Source organism: Neofelis nebulosa, chromosome 2 (genome assembly GCF_028018385.1).
Source record: "Neofelis nebulosa isolate mNeoNeb1 chromosome 2, mNeoNeb1.pri, whole genome shotgun sequence".
Lineage (NCBI taxonomy): Eukaryota > Metazoa > Chordata > Mammalia > Carnivora > Felidae > Neofelis > Neofelis nebulosa.
Genome location: NC_080783.1, coordinates 210,575,152 through 210,601,524, shown reverse-complemented (window position 1 = coordinate 210,601,524; position 26,373 = coordinate 210,575,152). Strand labels below are relative to the sequence as shown.

The 26,373-nt window shown below is 59.4% G+C and overlaps 1 protein-coding gene and 1 long non-coding RNA gene across 5 annotated transcripts; both read right to left on the bottom strand.

Moving 5' to 3' along the window:
* Window positions 1-290: 290 nt before the first annotated feature.
* On the bottom strand, window positions 291-14,062 carry ARHGEF19 (Rho guanine nucleotide exchange factor 19). 4 transcript variants are annotated; one of them, XM_058718948.1, is made up of 16 exons: window positions 13,905-14,061; window positions 9,692-10,135; window positions 8,988-9,269; window positions 8,718-8,826; window positions 8,565-8,641; window positions 7,994-8,256; window positions 7,047-7,207; window positions 6,779-6,931; window positions 6,348-6,477; window positions 6,136-6,210; window positions 5,879-5,968; window positions 5,536-5,696; window positions 3,359-3,517; window positions 2,964-3,043; window positions 1,263-1,367; window positions 291-903 (listed from the first exon to the last, which is right to left on the bottom strand). In XM_058718948.1, the coding sequence occupies exons 2-16, from the start codon at window positions 10,104-10,106 to the stop codon at window positions 683-685; spliced, it is 2,481 nt and encodes an 826-aa protein (XP_058574931.1). In that variant the 5' UTR covers window positions 10,107-10,135; window positions 13,905-14,061; the 3' UTR covers window positions 291-682. The 4 variants fall into 4 exon arrangements, with proteins under 4 accessions (XP_058574931.1, XP_058574933.1, XP_058574932.1 ...); XM_058718950.1 differs by having other exon boundaries at window positions 291-840; window positions 13,905-14,060; XM_058718949.1 differs by lacking the exon at window positions 13,905-14,061 and adding an exon at window positions 11,235-13,163.
* Window positions 14,063-21,626: 7,564 nt separating this feature from the next.
* Window positions 21,627-26,176, bottom strand: LOC131505415 (uncharacterized). The gene is made up of 3 exons (XR_009258388.1): window positions 26,084-26,176; window positions 23,352-23,469; window positions 21,627-21,824 (listed from the first exon to the last, which is right to left on the bottom strand). It is a non-coding gene; the product is annotated as an uncharacterized LOC131505415 (long non-coding RNA).
* Between the last annotated feature and the right edge of the window lie 197 nt (window positions 26,177-26,373).

The following is a 26,373-nucleotide window of genomic DNA, read 5'->3' as shown; positions in this document are numbered from 1 at the left end:
AGTCCGTGGGTTCGAGCCCCATGTCGGGCTCTGTGCTGACAGCTCGGAGCCTGCAGCCTGCTTTGGATTCTGTGTCCCCCTCTCTCTCTGCCTCTCCCCCATTCGCGCTCTGTTTCTGTCTCTCAAAAATGAATAAATGTTAAAAAAATTTTAAAAAAGATGTGAACTCTATGGAAAGACAAATCCCCACTGAGACGCAGGCAGAGACCCCCCCCCCCGACCTTTAGTTGGGGAAGTGGGGCAAGGGGTGGGGGGGTGGGGCAGCATCAGACAGCTCACAGACTCCAAGCAAAGGCATCATGGGAGTTTATTTACAGAAAAGCCACAGCAACCAGGGCCCATGCAGGCTGTGGCCAGAAGATTCCAGATAATATATACATATATACATACAAGTCCCAGCACCCAACAGCACCAGAGCCAGGCTCCTGCCAGAGGGACTAAGAGTCTGGCAGGGTGAAGGGAGGGGGCCCCAAGTCCTTGCCATATGTCACCTGTGCAGTCCCTATGCCAGAGGAAGAAACCGGCATTGGCCCCAAAGCGTGGACTTTAAGGAACATGAAGACAGGCTATACTCTCGATGCCAGGCCAAGGCGCAGCCGCGATGGCCTGGGGCATGGGACACAACAGGTCCCTCCAGACCTGTCCAGGAGCCGGGCATGATGTCCCAGGCCGCGGCTGCCCATCACACGGGGGGCTCCCCCACTTTGCTGGTGGCACTTGTGATCCGCTTATTCTCCCGGAGGTTTCGAAGGCGGGCACTGAGGCTGCTGATCTCTTCCACGTAGGCCTGGGGCACCCACCCCTTCTCACCATCTGCCAGGCGGACCCCCTCCAGCCAGCCTACAGGCACATAGGCCAGGAGCAGCATCCGTGAGTGGCATCGAAGGGACACCAGGGCCAGGTCTGCAAGGGAACGCCTAGGCCCTGATGCAAGCCTTGTCTGCACCCCCGGGGCCGAGGTGACATCATCCCAGCATCTCCCAGCTCCAGGAAGGACCCTGCCTCTGGCAGCCTTGCAGATGAACTTCTGACCTGTTTTTCCCGACATCCTCTACGAAGGGTATTTCCCACTCTCCCCCCATCAGTCACTCCAAATCCTACACCTTTATGAGCAGGAAGTTCCTCCTCTTGTCTAACTTGATTCCTGCATGCTGTGGTTGATCAACACTTGCACAAGCTTCTCCTGTGATATCTTAGCCATCTAGCGACCTCCTACCCACCCAAGCCCCATCAGGGAGGCCTTCCCAGGAGGCCCTTCTCACCGTCGCTGGTTTGGGTCCTCACTGCCAGGATGTCAGTCTTTTCCAGGGTCAGCTCATCTGGCTGCAGTGCCTTGTATGTCCTGACACACTGAACCTGGGGGCGGTCTGACAGCCCAGGGGAGAGTGAGGGAGCCCCCAGGGGAATGTAAGAGGGGGCAGGGAGGGGTAGGAGGAGGAAGCAAAGGGGTAGGAGGGGTGGCCACTGCGGCTTCATTTCCTCTGCACCTCCCTCTGCCCGCCCTGGCCACTCTCCTCTCTTACCCGAAACACAAGCCCTAGGTGAATCCAGCCCCTCCCGGCTTCGCTTATTGCTTCTGTGCCCAGGGCTCTCGCCTCCCCAGCTCAATCTGACACCTTGATGCTGACCTCCAGGTCGATGTCCAACTGCCCCCAGATACCCCCCCCCCCACAAAACGGTAATGGCCCCTTCATAGGCCTGTTACTTCTCTGGGGCTCTCTCTAATCCATCCTTCTCAACTGGGTTTCAAGTCACATCACTCCCCCAGTTACAACCCTCCAGGGCTTCCCAGTCCTCTTCGAATAAAATAAAATCCAGAGTCCTCCCCATGCCTCCAAAGCCGTGCATGGGATGGCATTGCCTTCTTGCTAGCCTCCCCTCCTCTCCTCCTCCCCTCTCCCCCTTGCTCATGAAGCTCAGCGACACTGGCTGCCCTGCTGTTCCCCAAATATTCTGAACTCCCTTCTGCCTCAGGGCCTTTGCACTGGCTGCTTCTCCTCCCAGGAGTGCTTTCCCCCAGATCTTTTCATGGCCGCCCCTCTTCATCCTTCAGGGGCTTTCCCTGACCAACTGTCTGGAAGCTGCGGGAAGCTCACCCCACAGCCCAAACAGGACTCCTAGCCCAACCCAGAGAACCGGCTTCAGTCTAGGCCCTAGGCTCCTTCTACCACAGCAGGCAGGCTGGCAGTATTGGGAAAACCACAGACTTTGGGGCCAGACCTGGCTTGAATCCCAGCTCCGCTACCCATGGGCTACCTGACCTTGGGCAAATTACTTAACATTTCTGAGCCTGTTTTCTCAGATGTGGGGGGGGGGGGGGGGGGGGGAAGAGTCTACTTAACAGGCTTGTCATGAGGATTAAGTAAAGTAAATGCATATAAAAGCCCCTAATACCAGGCCTGACACATGGCAGGTATGGGTAGGAATGAGTTCCCTTCCACTCCCTTCCTTAGCTCAGCCCTAACTCCCCTGCTCAAAAGCCTTCAATAGCTGCCTGGTATCTGCTCCCTCAAGGTCCTCTGTGATTGGACAGCACTCTGGCTGACCAGCCTCATTCACACCCCAGAGAGAAGCCTCTACGTCACCCCCCACCCCCTGGCCATGCCGGTTCCTGTCCTCTTTACAACTAGGGCGGAGACGGAGACAGACCCGGGTTCCAGTCTCAGCTCCGCGACCTACTTGGACAGGTCACTCTACCCCTCTGAACCTGTTTTCTAGCTTGTAAAGTGGGTTTCTGTAGGGATGAGATGGGAGGGGGGGAGGCCTGTCGCCTGTAAAACCCGCCCCTCCTTCAAGATTCTGCACAGCCACCCCCACTGCCCCGGGGTCAACTGATCTCTCTCCCTGCTGGGCCTGCGGGCAACATGGCACCAGGGCTGGAGGAAAGGGAAGGACCCAGCCCCAGGGGATGTGGGCCTAGAAGTGGGGGATGGCGGGGGGCGGGGGGTGCAGCAGGCTGCTACCTTGGCCTTCGCTGAAGACCTCCTTGTCCTCCTGGGAGCTGGAGGGGCACATGGCCGAGATCCACCGCTGCTTCTCACTTCTAGGGAGGGGGAGGCGGAGCTGTCACAAGGCGCAAAGTGCAATCTCCCAGGGCCAGAGTGGCGAAACAGGGCTGGGAGAATCGGGTATGATGTCCAGACTCAGGACCCACCCCAGGGCCCACCCCACAGCCTGGTCCCCAAGCCTGTGCCCCACCCAGCTCTGAGACTAAGGACAGAGTGGGCCCAGAAGCCCCCCCCCACCCCCCCACGCCAGCTCCGCCCGTGTCCTGCCTCAGGCCACCGTCCCGCAGCCAGAGGTCAAAGGCCTCGTGCCCTCCTAGGGGTCCTCTCTCCCCACACCCAGGCCCACTCACTCCGTCCGGGCCCTCAGCAGGAACTGGTGCTTCGCGTGTTGCCCGTGGAGGAGCTGCAGGAGGAACACGTGGCCGGGGATGCCCTGGAGCTTGAGGCTCAGATCCTTCACCTGGAGCTCGGCCATCTTGGCATGGACGAACACGGCGAATTTCCCCAGCCTGCAGGGCCCCGGGGAGGTGAGGTCAGCCTGGCTCATCCCCAGGCTCCCAGCCCCACCCTCAGGACAGGTGAGTTCTGATCCGAAGGAGAACTCGGACTCCCTCCCCAAGGAAACTTGGCTGTGCAAGACATCACCTCCCTAACAGCCAGCACCGTCCCCACAAGGAACGGGGACCCCGTTCCTGCCGGCTCCCTGACGGAAGTGGAGGTGACAAAAGCCGGTCGCTGCCCCAGGCGAGCTTCCAAGTTCTCTCTGCACCTCTCCCGTGGGTCCCTGTTCTAAAGAGCCCACGGACAGCCACTCGGAGGAGACCCTGCCCTGTGTAGGGTCTGCCTCTCTAACTGGTGTAGAACCTGAACTTTGTCTCTTGTTTGCCCCACTCTATCCCAGTGCTTCACCCCGCCTGGCCCACAGTGTGGGTTCAACAAACACTTGCGGGAAGAAGGGGCAGGTGGGTGGGTCAAGGATGTCCCACGGATTCCTTCTTCTCAACCCATCTAAACCGAAGTCAGTATGCCTCGCTCCAAACCGGATCGTTTCACTGTTCCCCATTCCGGGGAAATACTCCTTCAGGGTGCCCAGGGGGAAACTCAACCGTCATTCGCGCCCCTTGCCTCCCTCTCCCTGCCTCTTCCCTCCCTCTCCCTGCACACCCAGCCAGCAGCTCCATCCTATCTAACTCCCTATTGTTCCTGGAATCCACTTACCACAAGCCCCCCCCCCGCCCCCCGCCCCCCCAGTTCTGAAGCATCTATTGTCACCTGGGGACAATTGCCACAGCTTCTGGTCTCTCCCCTTCCAGTCCATCCCCCAAATTGGCCGGGAGTAAGATGTCACTCATCTGTTTCACTCTCCACACTCCCCATGGCCCTCAGGACGCCCAGCCTCTGCACTATGACTTTCAACACCCCAGCTTCCTTCTCCTGCCCTTCCCCTCTGCAAACCCAGCCAGAGCAGGCTTCATCATCCCCTGAACACAATCTGCCGTTACGCCTCACTGTGACTTTGCTATATATCCTCCCAAACTCCTCCTCTACCTGGCAAAGTCCTATTTATGCTTCAAAACCCAGCTCAGGTGTCCCTTCCTCTTTGAAGCTTTACTGATTCTCACCCCAGGCCAGGGGATGCTTTCCATCAAAACCCTAACCAGGTGGTTACCAGGATGTATTTGAATTGTTCTGAGAGCTCCTGTAAGCAGAAAACAAGTCTCATTCAGCTTTATGTCCCTGGCACCCAAAAGGGCCCGGAAGAGAATAGGGGTTCGGGGACATCTGAATGAATGAGTGAATGAATGAATCAGGAACGAACCCTGCCCATAGTGCAAGGAGTCCATTCTTCATCGCATCCAGCCTTAAGGCTTACCTCCCTCGGAAAGTCTTCTCACTCATCCCAAACTTACCACTCACAGCTGATGCTGAACGTTCACCATGTGCCAGGTACTGTGCTATGGCCTTTCCACGTATTATTACGACACTGAATCTCCCTACCTGGTAGTCTCTATCTTACAGATGGAAGACAGGATAATTCAACGGTTAAGAGCCCGGGATCTGACATCAGACGGACCCGGCCTCCTGGCTCCTGCACTTCACTAGCTACGCGATCTTGAGAATAATAAGGGAGCCTACTTTCCAGGGAGATGTTTAAAGAAGTACAGAGAATAATCCACACAGCATGCCTGGCACAGACTCAGCAAATGTTGGCCATCACCATCAAGACTCAGGGCGGAGCGGGGGCTCCAGGATCGAGCTCTTAATCTCTGCTCTACTTGGCTTAGGTTCAGAGTAGCGTCCAGTCCTCCACATACAGTCCAGCCCTTGGTTCTTAGGTCTGGAAAATGGAATGGACTTGCCTCACATCCCTGCCTTTCCTGGGGGAGTCTGCAAGGCTCGGGGTGCCTGGGCAGCCCAGTCTGACCTGTGCTTCTTGAGCCCAATGGTGGCTGTGGTTGTGAGCCCACTGGTGGGCAAGAAGGGAGCCTGGCTCCAGTCTCCTTCCCCCCACCCTGCCCAGACTCACTCCTTCCGCCGGGAGAGCAGCAAGCAGTCATTGAAGAGGTGCAGGTAGACTGCCTTGCTGGACAGCTTCAGCTTGGCAGGGGGTGCCGCGGGCAGCGGTGCCAGTTCCACCAGCTCCCCGTGCCGAACCAGCCAGCGGGCCTGAGAGATCAGTGGGAAGATCTGGAAGGAAGGAAGGAAGAGGCAAGGGGGAGGGCAGGTCAGGCCCAGGACAGCAGGGCAAAGAGCACAGAACAGGGAATGGGAGGGGGTGGGCAGTGATGAACTGGCTCCCAGTGCCCAGGGGGGAAGGGAACAAGACTTGCCCCTTTGTGGACCCCATCCCCCCAGCTGCGGACCCGAACCTTGCCCTCAAAGTGGATCTTCTTGCTCAGGTGGATGAGCTCCTCTGTCCTCTTCATGGACTGCACACTGGCATTGCACTCTTGCACCAGCTGGGGAGGCCGTGGGTGGGTCACCTGCAGCCCCCCCACCCCCCACCCAACCCGGGCTCCCAGAGCCCAGCCTCAGACCCCCTCCTGGGGACCAGAGGCTCTGATGGCGGGGGGCTCATTCAGAGATATGCGGGTGTTTGGGGGAGGCCCTCGGGAGCCGAGCTCACCTCCTTGAGCGCATTGAAGGCTTTGGTGGCCACATCTTCATCTTCTGAGCCCTGTGCTGTCCTCTTCAGGATGTTCTGGAGGGTGGGGTCGGTGCAGTGAGGCAGGCCATGACCTCCACCTATAACCCTGCCCACCCGTGGGTACCCGGAGGGGCTGTGGAGGGCACAGCACCATTTCCCTCACGCGGCCCTCGCTGTAGCCCTCTAGGTACCTCCACAAGCATCTTGAGGCGGGTGATCCTCTGAAACGGCAGGATGAGGAAGGAGGTGAGGGGCAGACGCTGGCATACGGGAGACTCCTCCAGGCGAGCCAGTATGCCAGGGAACTTGGGATTCTCCAGACTGAAAGATGGGGAGGGGGCTGGAGTCACGGATGGGTTCTCGGTCCCACGAACGGCCAGGATCCAGGACCCCGGCCACCACCTTGGTTTTTCAGGTGCCTTCTCAGCACATCCCTCCTGCCTCTGGCGCTTGGATCTAACCTCATCCTCGACAGAGAGGCCTGTTCAGGACCTCCTTCCCTCCCAGGTCGCCCTTCCTCACCCAGTCCTCTGTACCCACTCCTGCCTAAGACCCCCCTCTTACCCTCCCTCCTTCCCCCCTCCCCGCCTCCTCCCCCGCCCTTCAGAGCCTCCCGCCCTACAGCAGGCGCTGGTAGGTGCGCTCCTGGTAGGCCTGGTTGGTGACGTAGGGCAGGTAGACTCGGCGGAAGGCTGGGCAGTGGCGCAACACAATGTCGCACACGCTGAAGCGCAGGACATCGGCCTCTAGCCGCTGCTCCAGGTCCTGCAGGAACCTGAGGGGTCCGGCGAGGTGTCAGGGTCAGGGCCAAGGAGAGAGCCCAGACCTGGGCCCCCCCCCCCTCCCCCGCCCCCGCCCCCGCCCCACCCCTGACCGGACCACTCCCTCACCTCTCGCTGGTGCTCTTGACCTCAGGCAGTTTGGAGAAGAGCCACTGCTTGTCTTGCACCCCTAGACATTCGCTCAGTTCAGCAGAGCCCAAGAAGTGGCCCACGGCCACCGACAGGCTGTGGATGTATGAGGCCTCGGACGTGATCAGCTCGAACTTGGCCTGAGTGTGAGTGGACGCGGGGTTGAAAGAGCCGGAACGGCCCATCCCTGACCTCACTTCCCTCCCGCCCTCCTCCCCCTCCTTGCCCCTTCACCCCCCAACCCCCGGCTGCGCCAGCCCTGGCCACCACCGCGTTAGACGCCGCAGCCTCGTGTCCCCGCCCCTTTTCTAGCCCCACCTCCGAATACCTGGGGGCAGGCGGGTTCAGGGGACCCACCTCCAGCCGCGCGCAATTGTTCAAACCCAACCGAAGACCGTGACTGAGTCCCTGGCTCCACCCATTGGGCCGGGCCCTAGTCCTCCAGTGGCCCCGCCCCTCCGCGGGGAGCCCTGCGTTTAGCCCCGCCCCCGGCCCCAGGCCCGCTGAGTCGCTCGCGCACCACGCGTTTTCCCTCCCGAGGGCTCTGCCCCTCCCCTGTCCTCGCTTTCTCGATCCCACCTCGGCCCGCCCGGCCTGACTCCGCCCCTCACCCCACCCCTTCGTCCGGCTGCCGCCCTCGCCTCCCGCCCCGCTCCCAGCCCGCCGGCAGCCAGCCCACCCTGTCAGGTCCCCCGGCACCCACCTTTCCCAGGGACGGTCCCGCCGGCCCCGCCCCCTTGTGGCCCCGCCTTCCCCGCTGAGGCCCCTGCCCACCTCCCGCCGGTCCCAGTCCCACCGGCCGGGTACCCCAGTGCCCCGCCGAGTCCCGGGACCGCGTCCTCCCGGCCCCGCCCCCCGCGGGCCCCAGCGCCACCTCCCCGGCGGGCAGCCCCGCCCACCCCGCCCCGCCGACCCCCGGCGCCCACCTCCTGCAGCTTGCAGTCGCGCAGGCTCAGCGTGGCCAGGACGCCGCTGCCGCGCACGTCGGGGATGTCCTGCCACAGCGAGAAGGTGGAGCCTCGCGCCGAGCGCTGCGCCCGGAAGGAGCTGCTCGGGGAGAGGTTGGCGCGCGGCGGCCCGGGCCCCTCCTCCGCGCCCTCCGCCTCGTCCCCCGGGCCCTCCTCCTCGCGCTGCTGCCGCCGCAGTTCGCGGGCGCTGGCCACGTCGCTGTATTCCTGGTAGAGGACCGCTGGGCGGGGAGAGGGGCGGGGGAGGGCCGTGGGGCGCCCGCCTGCCCGGCCCGGCTCCCGCCCGGCTCCCCGAGAGCCCGCCTCCCTAAGCGCGCCTTTCGGAAGGTTCGGGTCGCGGGACACGGTGGCCTCGCGCACGCTCTCCCTCCCTCCCTCCCTCATCCGTTCCGTCAACGCGGCTGGCGCGCCCCCCGCGTGCCAGCCGCCGCGTGCTCGCTGCTGACATTCATTTCCCTCCCTCTCTCGCAGGATCCCAACCTCCGAACTCCCCCAACCCCCCGGGCCCCCAGCCCTTCCTCCCACGTACTGTTAAGGAGAAACCGGGACTGGCGCCGCTCGCTGGCGCTCCTGGAACCCAGAGCCAGCTCTTCCTGCGCGTCCAGCCTAAGAAAGGGACGGTGTCAGGGCCCTACTTCGCCTGCACCCCTCCTCGGGCCGAGCTCGAAGTAGGAGATGGTACCTGGGCTCGGGCCAGCCGCTATGGCCGCCGCTCAGCTCAACAGGGGCCGGCATCGCCGTACCGTCCGCCCTCGTCTCTACACCGCGCGACTCCCTTCCGGACGCCTTCCCTGGAGAGAGCGAGAGCTGAGGGCGGGTGGCTCCAGGAATGGCGCTGGGCAGCTGGGGTGCCATCCTCCAGCTGTCCAGCACCCAGTCTCAGGTGTGGGCCGGGGCCCCTGCTGCATCTGGCTCATGGCCTGCTCTTAGGGCCCAGGGGAGAAGCTGGTACCTTCCCGAGCTGCTCCAGTGCCTGACCCTGGGGTCGGCACCCTGGCTGCTGAATTCCGCCCCAGGCGCAGGGAAGAGTGCAGCCGGGTCATCAATTCAGAGGCCGAGAAGCGCCTCCGCTCAGGCCCCTCCAGGCCTAACCGGGAGGGCCCAGACAGCTCCAGGGGCCTAGGCTCCTCTGTGCTCAGGGCTTGCTCTGCTGCCTGGCCAGGCTCCAGGAAGACGGCATGGGCCTCAGGGCTGCCAGGGAGCTCTTCACGCTGGTACACCCGCATCTTGCGCCCTGCAGGCAAGTGGGGTGAGAGCACAGGCTGGCATCCGTCCACTGGGCGCTCTCTCTACTCCTGCCTGCTGCTACCCTGTGGCCCTGAGCATCTGAAGGACACGCCTCAGGGAAAGGCCAATGTTTTTGCCAGGATGTGGTCCCCCCCCCCCCCAAAAAAAAATGGGATCAGCAAGAGGGGTAGAGAGAGCACAGTGCCTGACTGCAGTGGGCAAGGGGCCAAGGAGCCCAGGGCAGCCGCTCATTTGCTGTGCAACATCCGACAAGTCACTTGTCCTCCCTGAGCTCCAGTTCCTTCCCTTACCACTAAAATCTACCACTTGTCCTGCCTGTTTGGAGAACTCAGGGGCTTAAGAGTCCCGAAAGAACCACCCAGCCTCTCCCCTATCTGCCCCACTGGGCCACCACCCAGAGTGACTCACAGGCTGACTTCTTCTCTGAGCCGTGGCTGGCCCGGCGCTGTGGCTGTGGGTGCTGGGGACTCCAGGGTCCCTCCAGAGCTGGGGGCTGGGCACTGGGACAGTGTGGCCAGCTGCCGGCCCTGCTGGGCCGCATTCCCCCACTGGTGGAGATCTCGCTGTCTGAGACTCCTGGGGATGGTGGCCATAGCAGCCCTGGGAGAGGAGCAGGGGTCCCCAGGGACCAGCGGCTGCCAGGAGCCTGCAGCTCCTCTGGGCCGACGGGGAAGAGATCCAGACACACAGGGCTCGGGGGCTGCAGGGTGGGCAACTCTGCAAAGGACAGACTCTCCTGCTGGCACACGGCTACTGGGCGGCGGGCAGTGCCACGTGGCCCGGCCAGGTGGGACTGGAGGGTGGCAGGTGGCCCACAGTCCATGCCTCCTTTGCTCTGCCACCCACCTGGACCTGTAGGGGAAAAGGTATCAGAGGCGGACACGGAACAGCAGGGCTGGCCAGCAAGCCACCTTTGTCTCCGAGGCCTGGACAAACCCTTGTGTACCCACAGCTGTACCAGCCACACAGCCGACTGCACGGCGATAGCTCACGCTGAAGCTCCTACTCATTTGACACTTAGCGAATGGCGGGCCAAGTGCTTTGGGTATATTATTGCATGTGCACAACAACCCTGAGCGGACGCTATTATCGTCCCCATTTTATAGGTGAGGAGAGCGAGGCACAGAGGTCCTTTGGTATGTGGTGAAGCCAGGACTCAAAGCCAGGCAGCGTAGCTTCTGAGGCTGCGCTTTTAACCGCCTCGCACGCTTCCAGCTCTCGCTGACCCAGGCTCAGACACACAGGTACCTACGCTGTCACACAAACACACGTATGTTCCATGGACTTGCGCACACGCTTTCTTCCCAGGACACGCACAGACATACACACTTTCACAGATACGCTCAGACATTTCACGTCCACAGGCTCTCCGGTTCACACACTTTTCACCCAACTACATACATTCACACAGACTCTCTCTCTCTCTCTCTCTCTCTCTCTCTCTCTCATACACACACACAGACACACATGCCGACCCATCAGATACTTGTGTATCCACTCGAGCTCTCACTCCTGTTCCATTCACACTCACACACCAGGATCCAGACACAAACACACGGGCCCAGACGTCCTTGCCTTGGTGTTACCCAACCTCCTCTCCCGTGCCCAGAGTTACAGCCTTCAACGCTGAGTGGTGCCCACACCCTGCCAAGCTGGCTGGGAGGGTCACGGACTGGCAGGCGGGCCACCACCCAGATCAGGCTAGGCCCTCCCAGGAGAAGGGCAGGGAGATGTCCCCCCCGCTCCCCGGCTTGGGGCGAGAGAAGGGGTCCTTCCTTGCCCCAGCTCCCAGCCCCGGGATCAAGCCAGCTGACCGGGTCCTCTCTGGGCAGGAAGTCATGCCAAGGAGTCTGCCGGAGCCTCCGGGACAGGCCTATTGATTGAGGGATCGCGGCCCCCACGGCCCTTCCCCCGTGGCCCTCCTCTGGCTGCCCTCCTGCAGCCCCCTCACCTCTCCAGCCGAGGGCCTCTGCTGATGTTGCTCTGCTCCGGCAGGGGAAGCCCTCTCTCTGCCCAGCTGGCTGGGGGAGATCCCACCCAGACAAAGAGTTTGATTCATCAAACCCTGTGGTGAGGCAAGCGGTAGGGAGGGAGGGAGCAGGCAGCGGGCTGGGCGGGGGCCTACCCTAGCCTGGCCTCACTGTGGGCAGGCGGGGCAGCATGGACCCCCCCCAGGGGCCCCCTCAGGCCAGAGGAGCAGTGCCCAGCCTGGCAGGGCAGGGAGACCCAGAGGACAGAGACAGAGATAGGGACCCAGAGATACAGAGACCCCTTAGGCAGCATCTCGGAACGGAGACCCCAAAAGACTCAAACCCAGAAAACCACAGACGCCAAGACATTCAGGGACCCAGAGATGGAGACGGAGAGACAGAGACACCGAAAATTTCGCAGACCAGGTACTCAGAGACAGATGAGAAGCACAGAGAAACCCAGGGAGACAGATGAACAAATGTTTTGTGCCCCGCGGGGTTGCCAGTCCAGTGAGGGAGTTAAAACTGAAAACAGTTACAATCTGGGTTGGCAGGAGCCCAGGCAGAGGAACCATCGGTGCTCAACTTGACCTGAGCATTCCAGGAAGGCTTCCTGGAGGAAGTAATGACAAACTGTTCCAGCCGAAATACCCAGGGACCCGGTAAACATAGAGAGGGAGAAAATCTTGACCTGAGAGGAACAGTGACAGTGTCAGGGACCTTGGGAGAGAGGGATGGAAGAGGACCCAGTGGGGGACCACTCTGCACAGGCGCCCAACTGCTCCCCTGCTCTCTTCAGTCCCTGCCTGGGGCGGGGTGGGGCTGCTCCTAAGAGACAGTTACTCCTAAGGGTCCGGGCCCTCCCCACAGGCACAGCTTTAGCTTGTACCTTAAACCTCTGTCCATCTGAGCACATCTCTGTTTCCTCATCCGGTAGATAGGCTAGTCGTGCCAACTTTAAAACACGAATATGAGGGGCGCCTGGGTGGCTCAGTCGGTTGAGCGTCTGACTTCAGCTCAGGTCACGATCTCGCAGTTTGTGAGTTCGAGCCCCGCGTCGGGCTCTGTGCTGACAGCTCGGAGCCTGGAGCCTGCTTCCGATTCTGTGTCTCCTTCTCTCTCTGCCCCTCCCCTGCTCATGCTCTGTCTCTCTCACTCTCAAAAATGAATAAATGTTAAAAAAAATAATAAAACACGAATATGAGAATGCGCGATAGCACGTACAATGCGGCTAGCACACAGTGGGAGCTTTGTAGTTGATAGTCGTTCTACTGAGTATTGTGATTGGTCTTTCTCTAGTCAGGCAGGTGGCTTGACTGCCCCCATCACACAGATGGGGAAAGTGAGGCAGTGAGGATGAGACCCACTCTTCTTTGTAGGAGCATGTGGAATGAGACACGAGACCACTGCCCACCAGAGAGGTCTCTTTCTCTCCAGGAATCTGAAGTCCTCAACATAGAAGTCCTACTTGCTTCCGTAAGGACTCACAGTATTCTATTCCCTTGCATTCTGGGTGAGCCTCTCCACTTGGATTTTGGAAGCTCCCGGAAGGCAGGGAGCACACATCCACTACACCCTTCTGAGTTACAGGGATAAATGGGCAAAAACATGGAAGCCTTGGGGCAGGAGCACCCGTGTATTAAAGACTTAGAGGAGAAGGCTGGGTGACTGCTGAGGGAAGGCGGTAGAAGGCTTTCTGGAGAGACAGGCTGGAGGTAGGTCCCTGGGGGAGGAAGTCAGGAGTGAGTCAGCCTCCACCTCTGTCCAGACCAAAGGGCAATGGGAATGACCCTGGGATACCAGGGGATACACAGGCTGAGATAGCAGCGCTGTGGCCTTCCAAAGATGTGGCCCACTCAATCTCAGTGCTGGGGGACCAAGGAGGAGTAGAGCTCTGTTCATATTATGTGTAGCTCATCTCTGCTGGCGGGGGGGGGGGGGGGGAGTGGGAAGGGGGGGGAGGAAAAAGCCACAGGAAGAGAACTGGCCCCAAGTAGCAGGGACATTCCCTGCACCAGACACGATCACAGGATACTCTAGTGCCAACAGTCATTCTGGAACCCACAGGGGAAAGCTCCTGCCAGAGTTCAAGCCCAGTGTTGACCCTGACTGGCTGTGTGGCCTTAGGCAAGTCACAGCCTGTTTCTGGGCCTCAAGTGTCCCCATCTGTAAAGTAGCACATAAGGGCCCTCCTGGCTGCCCCCTCTAGGAGACCTGTGTCATCATGAGTGTCTCTGCCGGCGGAGAAGGATGGGCAGGGGCCGGGGAGGGTCCCATCAGTGGGCACTGCTAATCACACAGACAATAGGCCCACTTGGCAAGGCTGGCAGAGAGGGTCTCTGAATACTACACGGTCCAGGGAGAGCACCTCTGGCTTCCTGTGCCCGGGTTTTCCCTGCTCCCTCCCTGGTGCCCCTTGTCCCGATGCCCAGAGCAGTAGGGCCCTGCCACAGCCCCTCTGCCCCTCAAGGGACAAAGCCAAGTGGCAGGTCGTGGCTGGAAAGGGGATCTAGGCCAAACGGGCTGTGGAGCCCCAGGAGGCCATAAGTGGGTGGGAGCCAGGATCAGAGACCAGGCAAGCAGCACAAAGGACTCACTCTGGAACGACTGACGGGAGGGGTGGGGCTGCAGGCAGCAGGGTGGGGCCCTACCTCAGCCAGGGAGCTCCGTCCAGCCTCCGACACGGTCCAGGGCTCCAGACCACCTGGGGGCTCTGGGGTTGTAGCCGGGTCCTCAGGGGGCGATGTCGGCATGGCCCCCGAGCCGGGCAGTGCAAGCTCCTGGGTATTGTGTGGGGCGGGGAGGGGGGAGGCGAAGGCGGAGGGAACCTCGCAGGCGGGCAGACGGCTGTCTCAACGTGCCTGCTCCCCGCCCCCCTTCCCTAGAACCGGTTTGGCCAGTCTGGGGTACTAGAGGGGGGCTGGAACAATAGGAGTCCTGTGCCCCGGAGAGGCTCCGAAGGACCCCAGACCGATGTCCTAAAGATGGGGGAAGCACTGCTTTTCCTCCTGGGAAACATGTCACCCCCTTTTCTGGAGCTTCCCAAACGCGAGACACGCTGGGAGTGGAGGGGCTTCACAGAGAACCTCCCCAGCCTTGGACTCCTCAGGGACCCTGAGAACTCTGCAGTTCCCCCTCTGCTGACCCTCTCTGAGCTGGCTACAGCATCTATAAAATGGGAATGCTCATCTCTAGGGCGGGGAGATGGAAATCGTGAAAGTTTGGTGACGTGATGCATCCAGGACCATCCTGGCCCGCCCTTCCAGCATCACTGCTCTCATGAATGACCCATCCACCCCGGCTGCCTGGAAGGACCCACCTTTGCCATTTCCAATGGCCTCCTCCACCAGGAAGCCTTCCCAGACTCTAGTCCACACCAAATGACCCCTCAATAAACCAACAGCCCAAGTAGAACCAGCCTCCAGTAAGGAGGGCCTACTTCCCGACCAGCAATCTTCCCGACCCCGGGAAAGGGAATGCTGCTTTCTTCCTAATACTCTCTGCCATTCATTTAAGCACTCGGTAGTTGCCAGGCACATAGTAGTAATATGAATACGTACACAAATACCAATACTCGTGTTGCTAATAACTTACTGTCCACTATGTGCCAGGCACTGTTCCGAGCACTTCACACTGATTTACAGGTTTCCCTCCCTATCCAAAAGTAGAGCGTTCCTGTGAAGTCTTTCCTAAGCCAAAACGACGTGCAGCGAAGAAGCAATCATCATTCATTTATTTGGAAAAATGTTTTTAGCACTTCCATACCCCCCAAAAATAACCTCTCTTGGGTTTTTCTGACACTTTGGGACATATCTTGCTAACAGATGCACAAAATAGATGGAGATAAAGCACAAAGCTCGGGTGGCTTGATAATGACATGCTGAGGGTCGCACCAGGGCAAAGCTTGGTGGGGCCAGGCTCTCTGCTCAGGGGGTCGCTGCGTGCCAAACGCCATTTTCCCTTTTCACCTTTTTCCGTAAAAGCAAAAACGTTCTTTGGATTTCTTCCGGTTAGCAAAAACACGTAGTAATACAGATCTTCGGGAAAGCCAAGTCACAGAGCTGCAGACTTTTGAAAAGTTTCGTTTAATCTCTGCCACGACCCTATGAGGTCGATACTGTTACTGCTCCTACTATCACATGAGGACAGGAGGCTTGTACGGGTTAAATCAGGGGGGGAGGTATCACAATAAATACGTTAAATCTCTCGTTGGCTCTATGAAGTCTCTATTTTACAGATATGAAACTGAGGTTCAAGGGATGAATAACTTGCCCAAGGTCATGCAGCCAATAGGTGTCAGAACTAATATTCGAACCCAGGTCTCTGACCCAACCACCAACCTGAGTCCTTAACAAAGGAGTGCATCACCAGGCTTTGGGGAGGATCTGGTGAAAAGTGTGCAAACATCCGTGGGGAGGTGTCTCAGCTCTCCCTACTAAACCCTTTACTCTTAGTCGTACACTGCAGGCCTCCGTGAGCATAATGGGCAGGTGTCCTGGGCCCAGATCCCAACGAACTCTCCCCCACCAACTGATGACCATTCAATACCGAGTGATTAGGGTCCCTCCACTCCCTTGGCCTCCAGGACATCCCGACATAGTGAAGACACACTACACAGTGTGTGCGGGAACCAGGCGTCTATGGGGAGGTGGCACGCTGGGGGGCAGAGGGAGGTTTATTGCCCGCATTGCACACAGAGCAGGAGACGGGGACAGGGAGAGGAAGGCAATGCAGGACTAACGGTCTCCCTAGAGCTCTCCCAGGCCAACCTTGGGGCCGCTGGCCAAGGTACTGCCCAAGACCCCAGCCGGAAGCAGAGGACCCCAAATGGAAGGAAGCATCTGGGGAATCTAGGTTTTAGGAAGTCCCCTCCCCACTCGCCCCTGGTCCTGGGCTCTGGGGACAGAGCCCCTGCTGCACAGGACAGAAAGCATGGTGGCTTGGTCAGGGTGAATAGGCGGGCCTTCGAGAGCAGAGGGGACGCAGGTGGGGAGAATGTAACCGAAGGGGCGTGGCGTGGGCGGGGTTTGGTGAGGGGCGGGGCCAGGCAGAAACCGTAGGGCCTCCCGGCCAATTCTCTCTCCAGGAGAGGCCAAACCAGAGGGCGGAGCAAGAGGGGGCTGAGCTAAGGTCTGAGGGCGGGGTCGAGGGGGGGCGGGGCAGGCTCAGAGGGGGAGGAGCCAGGATCCGTTAGCAGCGCGGACCGAAAGCAGCGACTCCCGGTCGTCCGCAGGCTCCTGCTCGGCGGGATAGCGCTTCGCGCTTTACCTTGGCAACCAGGGCGGCTGGCACGTCGGGCACGAGCCAGGCGAGGAGGCGCACGGAGAACACCGCATGCTGGGGGGAGGGGGAGCCAAAGAGAGAAGGAGTCCCTTAGCTAGCTGAATGTGTAAGTGCAGGGCACCGTTCTGAGGGTTTCCCGGGTATTAATTCATTCAATCCTCCCAGCAACACCAGGAGGGGAGTACAATTACTGTTCCCGTTTTACAGGTGAAGAAACTGAAGCATAAAGCAGTTATCATTTGCCCAAAGACACAGGTATAACACTAGGGACCCTGATGGAGAGGCAGGGCTGGAGAAAGGATCCTGAGCAAAGCTGGAGGGGTCAGGCCTCCTCGCCTTCGTCCAGCTCTGTTGCCTAAAGATAACAGTAGCCGTGCTACGAATTGACCTACTACAATGTGCTGGGCGCTGTGCAAATGCTTGACGCCGAATCTTCACTACGACCCTCTAGATTCTGTTCTATGGCATAGCCCCGTTTACAGCTGGTCGGCGGCAGCCAGAAGCCGAACCCAGGTCTGTCCGATACACAAATACCTGGAAGGAGATGGTGAAACCCAGACGCACGGCCAGCAGCTTTCCTGTGCGTCGCGCGAAAGGCCGCGTACCTGAGCTGGGGAGCGCGCGGGGTCCCGCGAGGCTCTCCCGCCCCTCCCCGCCCTGGAGCCTGGCCCCGCCCCCTCAGCCTGTACCCCCTCCGCTCGGCCCCGCAGGCCGCCGCGCAGACTCAGCTTCCGGTCCTCCCCGTTAGGCCCCGCTCCACCCCTCCCACCGGCTCCCCGCTCCGCCTCCAGACTCAGCACCCCGCCCCCCAGCCGGGCCCCGCCGGCCCCGGGCTCCGGAGCCCCGCCCCTCCCAGAGAGGCCCAGATCCCAGCCTGAAGGCTCCCAGGGCAGTGGTCCTCCTGGGCAAGGTAGGCTGGAGGTGTGGGTGCAGGTGTGAAGTTGACAAAGCTGTACATACAGCAGGCTGTAGTGTTCGTACTCGTACAGGAGACGCGTTAAGTCCGAGGTGAAGGCGACGAGGAGGAAAGCCTGCAGGGCCAGAGGGATTCCAGGGCCCAATCTCCAAACTCACCTCCACCTGGGCCCAAACCCACTTGTGTAGGCAAGATGAGCCAACGCCCAGAATCCTAGCCCCCTGCCTCTATTTCTTTTTTTAAATTTTTTTTTTTTAACGTTTATTTATTTTTGAGACAGAGAGAGACAGAGCATGAATGGGGGAGGGTCAGAGAGAGGGAGACACAGAATCCGAAACAGGCTCCAGGCTCCGAGCTGTCAGCACAGAGCCCGACGCGGGGCTCGAACTCACGGACTGACCGTGAGATCATGACCTGAGCCGCGGCTTGACCTGAGCCGCGGCCGCTTAACCGACTGAGCCACCCAGGCGCCCCACCTCTATTTCTTTATCTCTGACCCTGGAATTCAGCACCCGTTTCCCTATTCCTAAACCACCTTTCCCAGTCTCTAATCTCCATTTCCCCCTCTGCCCCTGTATTCCCCTCTTCCGCCCCATGCTCACATTCATAATGACCAGAAGGTGGGCCGGAGCCTCAAGCGGAAGCAGGCAGATTCCAATGTCCTGTGCCCGCTTAGCCACCGGCGGTGGATACTCCCAGCGAACTTGTGGGTGTCCAAGTCGGATCTCCACCCAGTTGTTGAGCACAGCAAAGAGGGGTGCCGGCAGGAAACCTGCCACAAAGATGGCAATGAACACAAACGGCAGCACTGAGCAGTGGGGTGTCAGACCTGGGCCACCTTGAGGGCTGAGTGAATGAATGAATGCAGGTGTTGAAGTTTCATATTGACCCGATGATGTGTTAGCACATTACAGTTGAGAAAATTGAAGCCCAGGGAAATGGAGGACCAATTTCAAGGTCAACGGCAAGACCTTGGTAGAAACAAATCTGGAGCTTCAAGGATGATGCTCTGTCGGCCCACTTTGTTGGGAGGCAACAGCCCCGGGTGGGGTAGGGGGTCCTCCCCTGCCTTTGAAGAATCGACAAACTCGAAGAAGAAGACTCTGAAAGTGAAGGTCTTCGTGGAAGGTCTGGGTTCTGTGCATCTCTGGGCAAAAGGCAGAGATGGTCAGAGTTCTATTGGCTGTAAGGAGGAAGGCACAGCTTAGCCGGGTCAGTCCATATGCTTCTGTCCCCAACCCACTTGCACTTAATGCCAGCCATGCGCCCCCGGCCATCTTCATTTGAGGGTGGCTGAGTAGGCTGGGGACACCAAGATGGGAGCTGGAGGCTTTGAGGTGCATGGAGCCTTGCCTCAGGGCTCCCAGGACTCAAATGATTCCTGGGCACCCCTGTGAGCCCCTGCCCTCACTCACCCCACCTGGTGAGCTGCTCAGCCAGCAAGTAACAGACCTGACCCAAGAGGAGGATCAGTACCAGGTTGGGCACAGTTCTGCTGATTGTGGCAGACCTATGGCCATCACCTGAAGCCCAGCCAGGTGGGTAGGGGTAGGAGGAATCTGAAGACGCCCATATTGTGCCTCGAGTCTAGAACAGTGCCCCCACCCTCTGCCACCCCAAAGGGGCACACACTCGGGTCATGGACATGGGGTTGCCTGTGTGAAAAGGCATCAGCCATTGCTGATGATGGCACAGTAAAATGATGACGGACACCGGGAAACTCATCACCACACAGAGCAGGGCGCCAGCAAGGAGGGTTGTCAGAATTGGAGGGCAGGCCCCCAGGATCCCAGCCCACTCTGGAGGGTATGGTCCTTCCAAAGCAAGGGCCCAAATCTCCCTCACCATGACGAGGATGACTGAAGAGCTGGGGAGTAGGTGGGGAAGGCGGGTGCAGTCCTTGAAGGACTCCTTCAAGCCTATCACTGGGTCCTGGGCCCAAAGCAAACTCTTTGGGGCCAAAGCAAACACACACATTCCTGTCCAAAGAGGCGATAGATGTGCTTCCTGCAACCCAACAGGCTGGGTGTCACAACCCTGGGGTGGGGGGAGCCCCCATCTTTTTCCGCCTGTGCAGGGAGCTCTGGAAGTACAGGAATGAGGTTCCATTTATTTTTTTTCTGCAGGGCCTTCCCCACCCCTCAAGGGCCTGGCTAAGAGCCTGTGGATGGATGGATGGATGGATGGATGGATGGATGGATGGATGGATGGATGGAAAGGTAAAAACAAATGTAAATAACAAATGGATGTACTTGTGGGAGAGGGCTGGATAGACTGACAGATGGGTGGGCAGTAGGAAGACAAATGGGTGGGTAAACCGGACAGGCCAACAATTGACACGTGTCTGTAAGTGGGTGCACAAGCGGGTGAGTGGAAGGGCAGGTGGGTGCATAGATGGTTGGATGGCTAGGTGGGTGAGCAGATGAAAGCCGGGTGGGATGGATGCTGGATATAATGTGTAATAGATCATGGATTAGTGTGTTCGGTAACTTATAACTGACTGCATACTCTTCTACAGTAGATACTGGATACAATGGGATAACAACCTGGACAAAGCCCGAGCCCTAATGGACTTCACAGTCTAGTTGGGGAGACAGACATCAAACAAACAAGCACAAATACGTAATTGCGAAGAAGTCCTATGCAGGAACAATGCTAAGTAAGAAGAAGGTGGAAAGACAGTGTCCCACAGTGGTGGTGGTGGTGGTGGCGGCAGGGAGGAACCATGTGTGCAAAGGCAGGGCCATTCTTTAGGTCACATGAGTTGTATACCACACTATTCTAGGGGGCACCATTCACACTGACTTTGTTACCTCAATGTTTCCTTCCTGCTTTTTCACTCCCCCCACATCTGTTTAACCTAATGCATCCCATATGAGAATGCATCCTACTGGGAGGCTTTGGGGAGGACAATGCACAATATGATTTGTGTTTTCAAAAGATCACCCTGGCAGCTGAAAAGAAATTAAGTAGGGCAAGTCCAGGAGCAGGGAGACCTTTGGAGGGCTACCACAGTGGTTCAGGTGAAACGATGGTGGATGGTGGCTTGGACTGGGGACAGGGGGCAGGGGAGGGAGGGGCAGTGGAGGTGGAGAGAAGCAGATTCAGGATCAGTGATTAGGGGTTTGGATGGGCTGGTGGCTGGCTGGCTGGCTGGGTGAGTGGAATGCTTCTCCCCTTCTTCCCTGTGCCAGTTTCTCTTTGAGACCCTAAATGCACCCAGTCTTTAACCTCACCAAACCTTATATCATCTTGATATCAGGGGCAGGTGGAAAAGTAACCTGGGAGGTGTAGGAAGGAGCCAGATTTGGATTCTGAAATTTTGGACTCCAAAGTCTAGTTCTGTTCCCAGCATGCCTTGTGGTTTGTGAGAACTCTGGGAAATGGAGTTCTGGGCCTGGCGGGCTGAGCTGGGCCTCACCTCCTCTTCCTGGAAGTCACTGCGGTCCCAGTGGTGGACAAGGGTGATGCTCTTGCACTTCCGGTGCTCCAGGAAGGCCGTGGCCCACAAGGACATAAAGATGCTGAAGAACACAAGTCCCCAGATAGAGAAGTAGCCCAACTGCAAGAAAGGGAGGGGACATACTGCAGGGCCAGCACTGCCTCCCCACAGCCAGGCCCAGGTGTCCCAAACACCTACCCATTCCCTTGCTCTTGTCCCTGTCTCACCTTGCCATGGGGCAGATCTTGGAATTATTCCATATGGCACAGGTCTGGCAGAGCGGGCACACGAGGAAGGTACGCTCATGGCACAGATCTGTTCCCTATGAGCAAAAAGTGCCCATCCTGGGAGAGTCTATCCTCAACCAACCATCTGATCTGGCCCACCCAGCCCGTCCTCCTGCCCCTAGCTCCAGCCACTCATGCTGGTGTGTTGGTGCCCGTGACAATAAGGCCAGAAATAAAGACCGGGGTGCCCACAAGGGCAGCAGGCAGGCAGCAGCGAGGCTGTGCAGAAGCCTGACAAGACGACACAGTTTTCGAGCCGCCATCTTTGTACTTGACCCCAGCTCCCAGCCCCCCCCCCCCCACCACCACCAGTGCCAGGTAAAGTAGATGGCCACCTTCTCCCCAGAGTACTCTCATACAAGGTGCAGGGGCTGGTACTTGTGCAGCAAGCCCAGCAGGAGCACAGCAATTGGTGAGGGGTGGAGTCTGCATCAGGCACCTGGTACCTGGGCGGGTCAAAGGGCCCCAGGCAGATGAAAGGAGGGAGGGCTGCAGGGTTCCCTCCTGATGCCCCAGCAGTGGGAGAGAGCTGAGCTTGGGTCATCTCCAGTGCATGCAGTGGGAAGGCTGCAGGGTCAACTCCCCTGGCCAGCAGACGGGAAATGGCCATCTCTGTGCGTTTCTACTTCGCATAGATTGCCGCCTGCCAGAAAGAATCCTGGCGTCAGCTCCCTCCCCTTAAGGTCCCTGCCCCATCCCCCCCACCCCCACCCCCAGGCAGTTGTCTCACCACCTCTGCCTCTTTGTGTTGGAGAAGTAGGAGTCGTGGGAATCCCTGCCTAGGAATCTGTGAGCAGAGCAGGGGTCAGAAGCCGTCTGCCCAGCGCGAGACCTAACACAATGGGAGTGCAGAGTCGAGTCTCTAGGCTGGGGACACAGGGTTGAGATGCGCCAGTTGCTAAAGCCAGAGAGCCCATCTCCCCCACAAAGCTCAGCCTGGGCTGGTGTGTTCCAGCCAGATGAGCATCTGAGGGGGACCGAACGGGTGGGAATCAGGCACTGGGAGCCGCTAGGACACCGACTGGCCAAAGACCTCAAGCGAGTTAGGCAGGAGTTGCCTCCGCGCGGAACCAGGGAGCCAAGCGCCCCGCCCCTCTGCGGAAGGCCCCGCCCCGCCCCGCCCCGCTTCTCCTGGCTCGCGAGGAGCTGCGGTCTGGGCTCCTGCAGAAGTCCCGCGGCCGCTTGGCCACGTGTTGCTGCAGAGAGTTGCTCAGGCGCAGGCGCCGCGGCGGCCCCGCAGAGCGGTCCGAATCCAGGGTGGGTCGGGCCTGGGGGAGGAGGAGAGCAGGGTGACGCGCGCCTGGCAAAACTCGGCGACCCGGCCGACCCCTCCCCACTCCTCTCATTTCCTCCGCGTGGAACAGGAGCAGCTCCCAGGGCGCGCTCAGCTTGGCGAAGTGCACGGCGGGCCAGAGCCCCGGGCCCCTTCCCTTGCGACCCTGGCTGGGAGGTGGCAGATCCCGTTCTGTGCGAGGCTCCTTTCCCGCCTGCAAAAGCGCCTTGACCTGCAAAAGCGCCTTGACGGACGCGTTTTCTCGTTTGAAATTCAAACGAGGAGGGAACTAGCACCTCCGGTGTATAAACGTGGATGACGCTGAGCAGGCCGGCGTCCTAGAGTCGTGGCTGCTGTTTCTCGTGTATTGGGCATCTCCAGGCCCTGGGCTGGGCGCTGGACACACTTCGCCCGCTTCAGCATCACAGACCCTCTGGGTTGGGGGTGGGGGGGCTGACACCACGGTAAAGCCCACTTTACAGATGAGATGCTGAAGTCGCTTGCGCAGGTCGAAGAGCGTATTAGGGGAGCCCGCGCTCAGCCTCGGGGACAGAGCCCGCGCTGCCCGTTCCCGCCGCGCGCGCGCAGGTTCCGCTGGCACTTACAGTGTCAGGGCCACTGGGGAATCGCAACTGCTGTGACCTCCCCCCCGCGGGGTGGGAGGGCAGTTGGGAACTGTCTGCCTCACTTCCCTCCTGGGCCTATCAGTCCCAGCGAAGCCGGAATTAAAGGAAACAATTTGTGCTGCAGCAAGAAGGATTGGGTTTAGCTCCAAGGCGGAACTGTCCATTGCACGAAATGGACGAGAGATGCCACGGGATTGCTCGGCCGGGGGAAGAGGGGATTTAAGAGCGGGATTGTGGGTTGGCTGCTCGGGCCTCGGGGGACGTGTCTCACGGATTTCGGTTTTCCTGCCGCGGGAAAGGTTGCCCCCGGAGTCGGAGGCACAAATGTTGACGCAGGACGCGCAGAGACGGTCTTCGTTGGGGTCCTCGTCCACGGTGCCATCACCGTCCTGGGCACAACAGGACGGGAGGGAGGGCGAGAGGACCGGAAGCGGTTACTGGTGCCAGGAGCTTCTCCGTTCTCCGTCGCCCCTGCTGGGCTGCCGCTCGGCCCGCCCACCCCTGGCTCAGTGTGCATCCAACCGCCCTGGCGCAGTCGACCGGTCTCCCTCCTCTCCAGCCCAACCGCCACCACTACCATAAGAACAACGACGAAGGGAACAACCACCATTTATTGTGCCCTTAACTTGGTGCCTGGCACAGCACTAAACATTTCCCACACATGTAGCTACAATCCAAAGAAATGCCTGCTACTGTCCTCTTCATTTTACAGATCAATGAATGCATGGGAATTGAAGTGAATGGCCCAAGGCCCCAATTCTCCCTCACCTTCCTTCTGGACCCCCTCTCCATCCCCAGCCTCAGTCAGTCCTCTTTGCTCCCAGAATCCACCCCAACTTTCTAGAATAGAGTTGAACACCAGCTTCCTCCATCCCCACTGCCCCAGCCTCTGGGTCTGAGGTCACAGGGAGGGAAGAACCTTCACCACTTCCCAGCTTCACTTCCCATCTCCTGGTTGGCCCTCTGGGGGTCTAGCCCCAACCCAACCTGGGGCCTCTGAGCCCCCTGCCTCCATCTGGGCACTTCCCCCCCCCCACCCCCAAGCCTGTGCCTGGCACAGGGGCATCACAGCTGGCACCAGGCTGCCTAGCGAGTAAGGAGATCCAGGGCAAGACCAGAAAGCCCCAACCAGAATCTGGACTCAGCCAGGGCCCCGGAGGCCCACCCAGCAGCCTTTGCAGGGAGGGGGGATTCCTGCAGCCCCTTCCTATCCTGGGGCCAGCTTCCTCACCTGGGGTCCTCCCTGCTCCCCAAGAGGCCAGCCAGCCTAGGCTGGCAGCGAAGAAGAACTTCTCACTTAACAGCTCAGCTCAGCCGGACCTGGGAAGCTTTGGGGGCGGGGTGGGGGGCGGGGAGGAAAAGGGAAGGAGAGGGAGGGGCTACCACTGCATTTTCCCCTCCTACAGGCAGCCCCAGGCTTCACAGTTGGAAAAATTGGGAGGATCGGGAGAGGGCCTGTGAGGGGCTGAATCCCGAAGACTGCATTAGGGGATGAGGGGGAGGGATGGTCCAAGGGAAGAGAGTGCTGAGGGCTGAGAGCATCAGGGCTGCTTCGTGGCTCTGCAACCTTGGGCAAATGCTTGTCCCTCTCTGGACCTCAGCTTCTCTGTCTTAGTCTATTCGGGCCACTATAACAAAATACCACAGACCGGGTGGCTTATAAGCAACAGAAATTTATTTCCCACAGCTCCGAAAGTGGGAAATCCAAGATCAAGGCTCCAGCAGGGTCCTCGAGGACCCTCTTCCTGGTTTATAGTCCGCACTTTCTGTGTCTTCTTTGGGTGGAAGGGGCTAGAGCTCTGTGGGGTCTCTTGCGTAAGAGCACGAATCCCATGCATGAGGCTCTGCCCTCTTGACCTCCCAAAGGTCCCTAAAATACCATCACATTAAGGATTTGGATTTCAAAGTATAAATTTTGGGGGGACACATTCAGACCATGGCACTCCCCATCTGTAGGCTCTGTTGAGAGCCTGTTTGGGGAAGGAAGAAGCAGCTGGTAAATCCCGACTCTGGGAACAGCAGTGGGGCCAGGCCACAGCAGAGCTAACCCCCACCCCTCGCCTCAGGAAAAGATGATCGCTCCCAGCGGCTTCCCTCCAGAGCCCCAAAGTTCAGTGGCTCCAGGGCCCTCCAGGACCTCTTCCCAAAGTCAGGGCCCACCCCTGACCCAGTCTGGGGCATCATCACTGCCCCTTCCTTCCAGGGAGCCTCAGGGCCCATGGAGGGGTGGGGTGAGTGGAGAGATACTTGCCCTGAACTGCTGTGAGGCTTAACCTAACTGCTGTGAGGTTTGGAATTTGGGGCACCAAAGCAGGGAGAAAAGATGGCCTTGTGACACTTCCCTGGAGCGGCCCCTCCCTCCAAACCCCCCCCCCCCCCCGAGAGAGGAGCTTTATCTGGAGCCCAGACCCTCTCCCTGGATAACAAACCCAGGACCCGCTACAGACTGTGGGGTGTCCAGAGTTTCAAGATGGCCAGAGCGGAGCTTCAAACCAGGTGGGAGGGCCCCTCTGAGGGCCGTGAAGCTGGCTCGGAACCACATGCGTGTGTCTGCACGCTCTTCTCACTCCCTTTCCACGTGGCCCTGCCCAGGGAACACACTGTAAGTGGAGTCCCCTGCTATTTTGATAATGGCTCCCAGCTCTGCACTGCCACGGAGGCCCCCCGGGATAAGCAGTCTGCTAAGTGCTGAAGGGACACGGCGGCAGGGCTCGCAGGGGCACAGAAAGTGGTGCTGGGAGGGCAGGTGGCCGGGCTCCCGGTCCCAGTCCCCCTGGCCTCCCTACCTTGTCCTTACGCAGGAAACCAGCAGAGAACGAACGGTTCACCTCCTTGGTTTGGGGTGAAGATGGGTGACAGGGTGATTCTCTGATTGGGGCAGGGCTAACCAGGAGAAAACTGGCCTGCGGGTACAGAGCGGGGACCCAAGAAGGATGCAGTAGCTTCCTTTCTGGGGGAGTTTCAAGCCCAGAGATAACTGGCTGGTGCTCACCACACAGCCACCTGTAGCTAGAGCATCACATTCGGGCCCAGAGGTGACCTTCACCGGGTCCCACTCCCAAGCTTTGCTGTTGCCTCCCGGGTAAGGTCTACTGGCCTGCAGGGGACAGGTCTATGGCTCAGAAGCTCAGGAGCAGAAGCCAACCCACCGGCTGTGCCACGGTGAGGCTGGGGTCCCGCACGGGGACGTTCTTTCTCTGGGGTATGGGACAAGCTCAGGACTCAGCTCTGAACCAGCGCTGGTCCTTTAGGCCCCGGAAGGGGTGACCGACGAACCTGTGGGTGGTGCCCAG

Excerpts from the sequence above, each read along its gene's own strand:
- ARHGEF19 (XM_058718948.1), bottom strand. The coding sequence starts at position 10,106 with ATGGACTGTGGGCCACCTGCCACCCTCCAGTCCCACCTGGCCGGGCCA. Across the intron at positions 8,827-8,987 it reads CACTGGAGCAGCTCGGGAAG|GGAAGGCGTCCGGAAGGGAG; the intron begins GTACCAGCTTCT and ends CGCTCTCTCCAG. Across the intron at positions 5,697-5,878 it reads AGATCCACTTTGAGGGCAAG|ATCTTCCCACTGATCTCTCA; the intron begins GTTCGGGTCCGC and ends CCTTCCTTCCAG.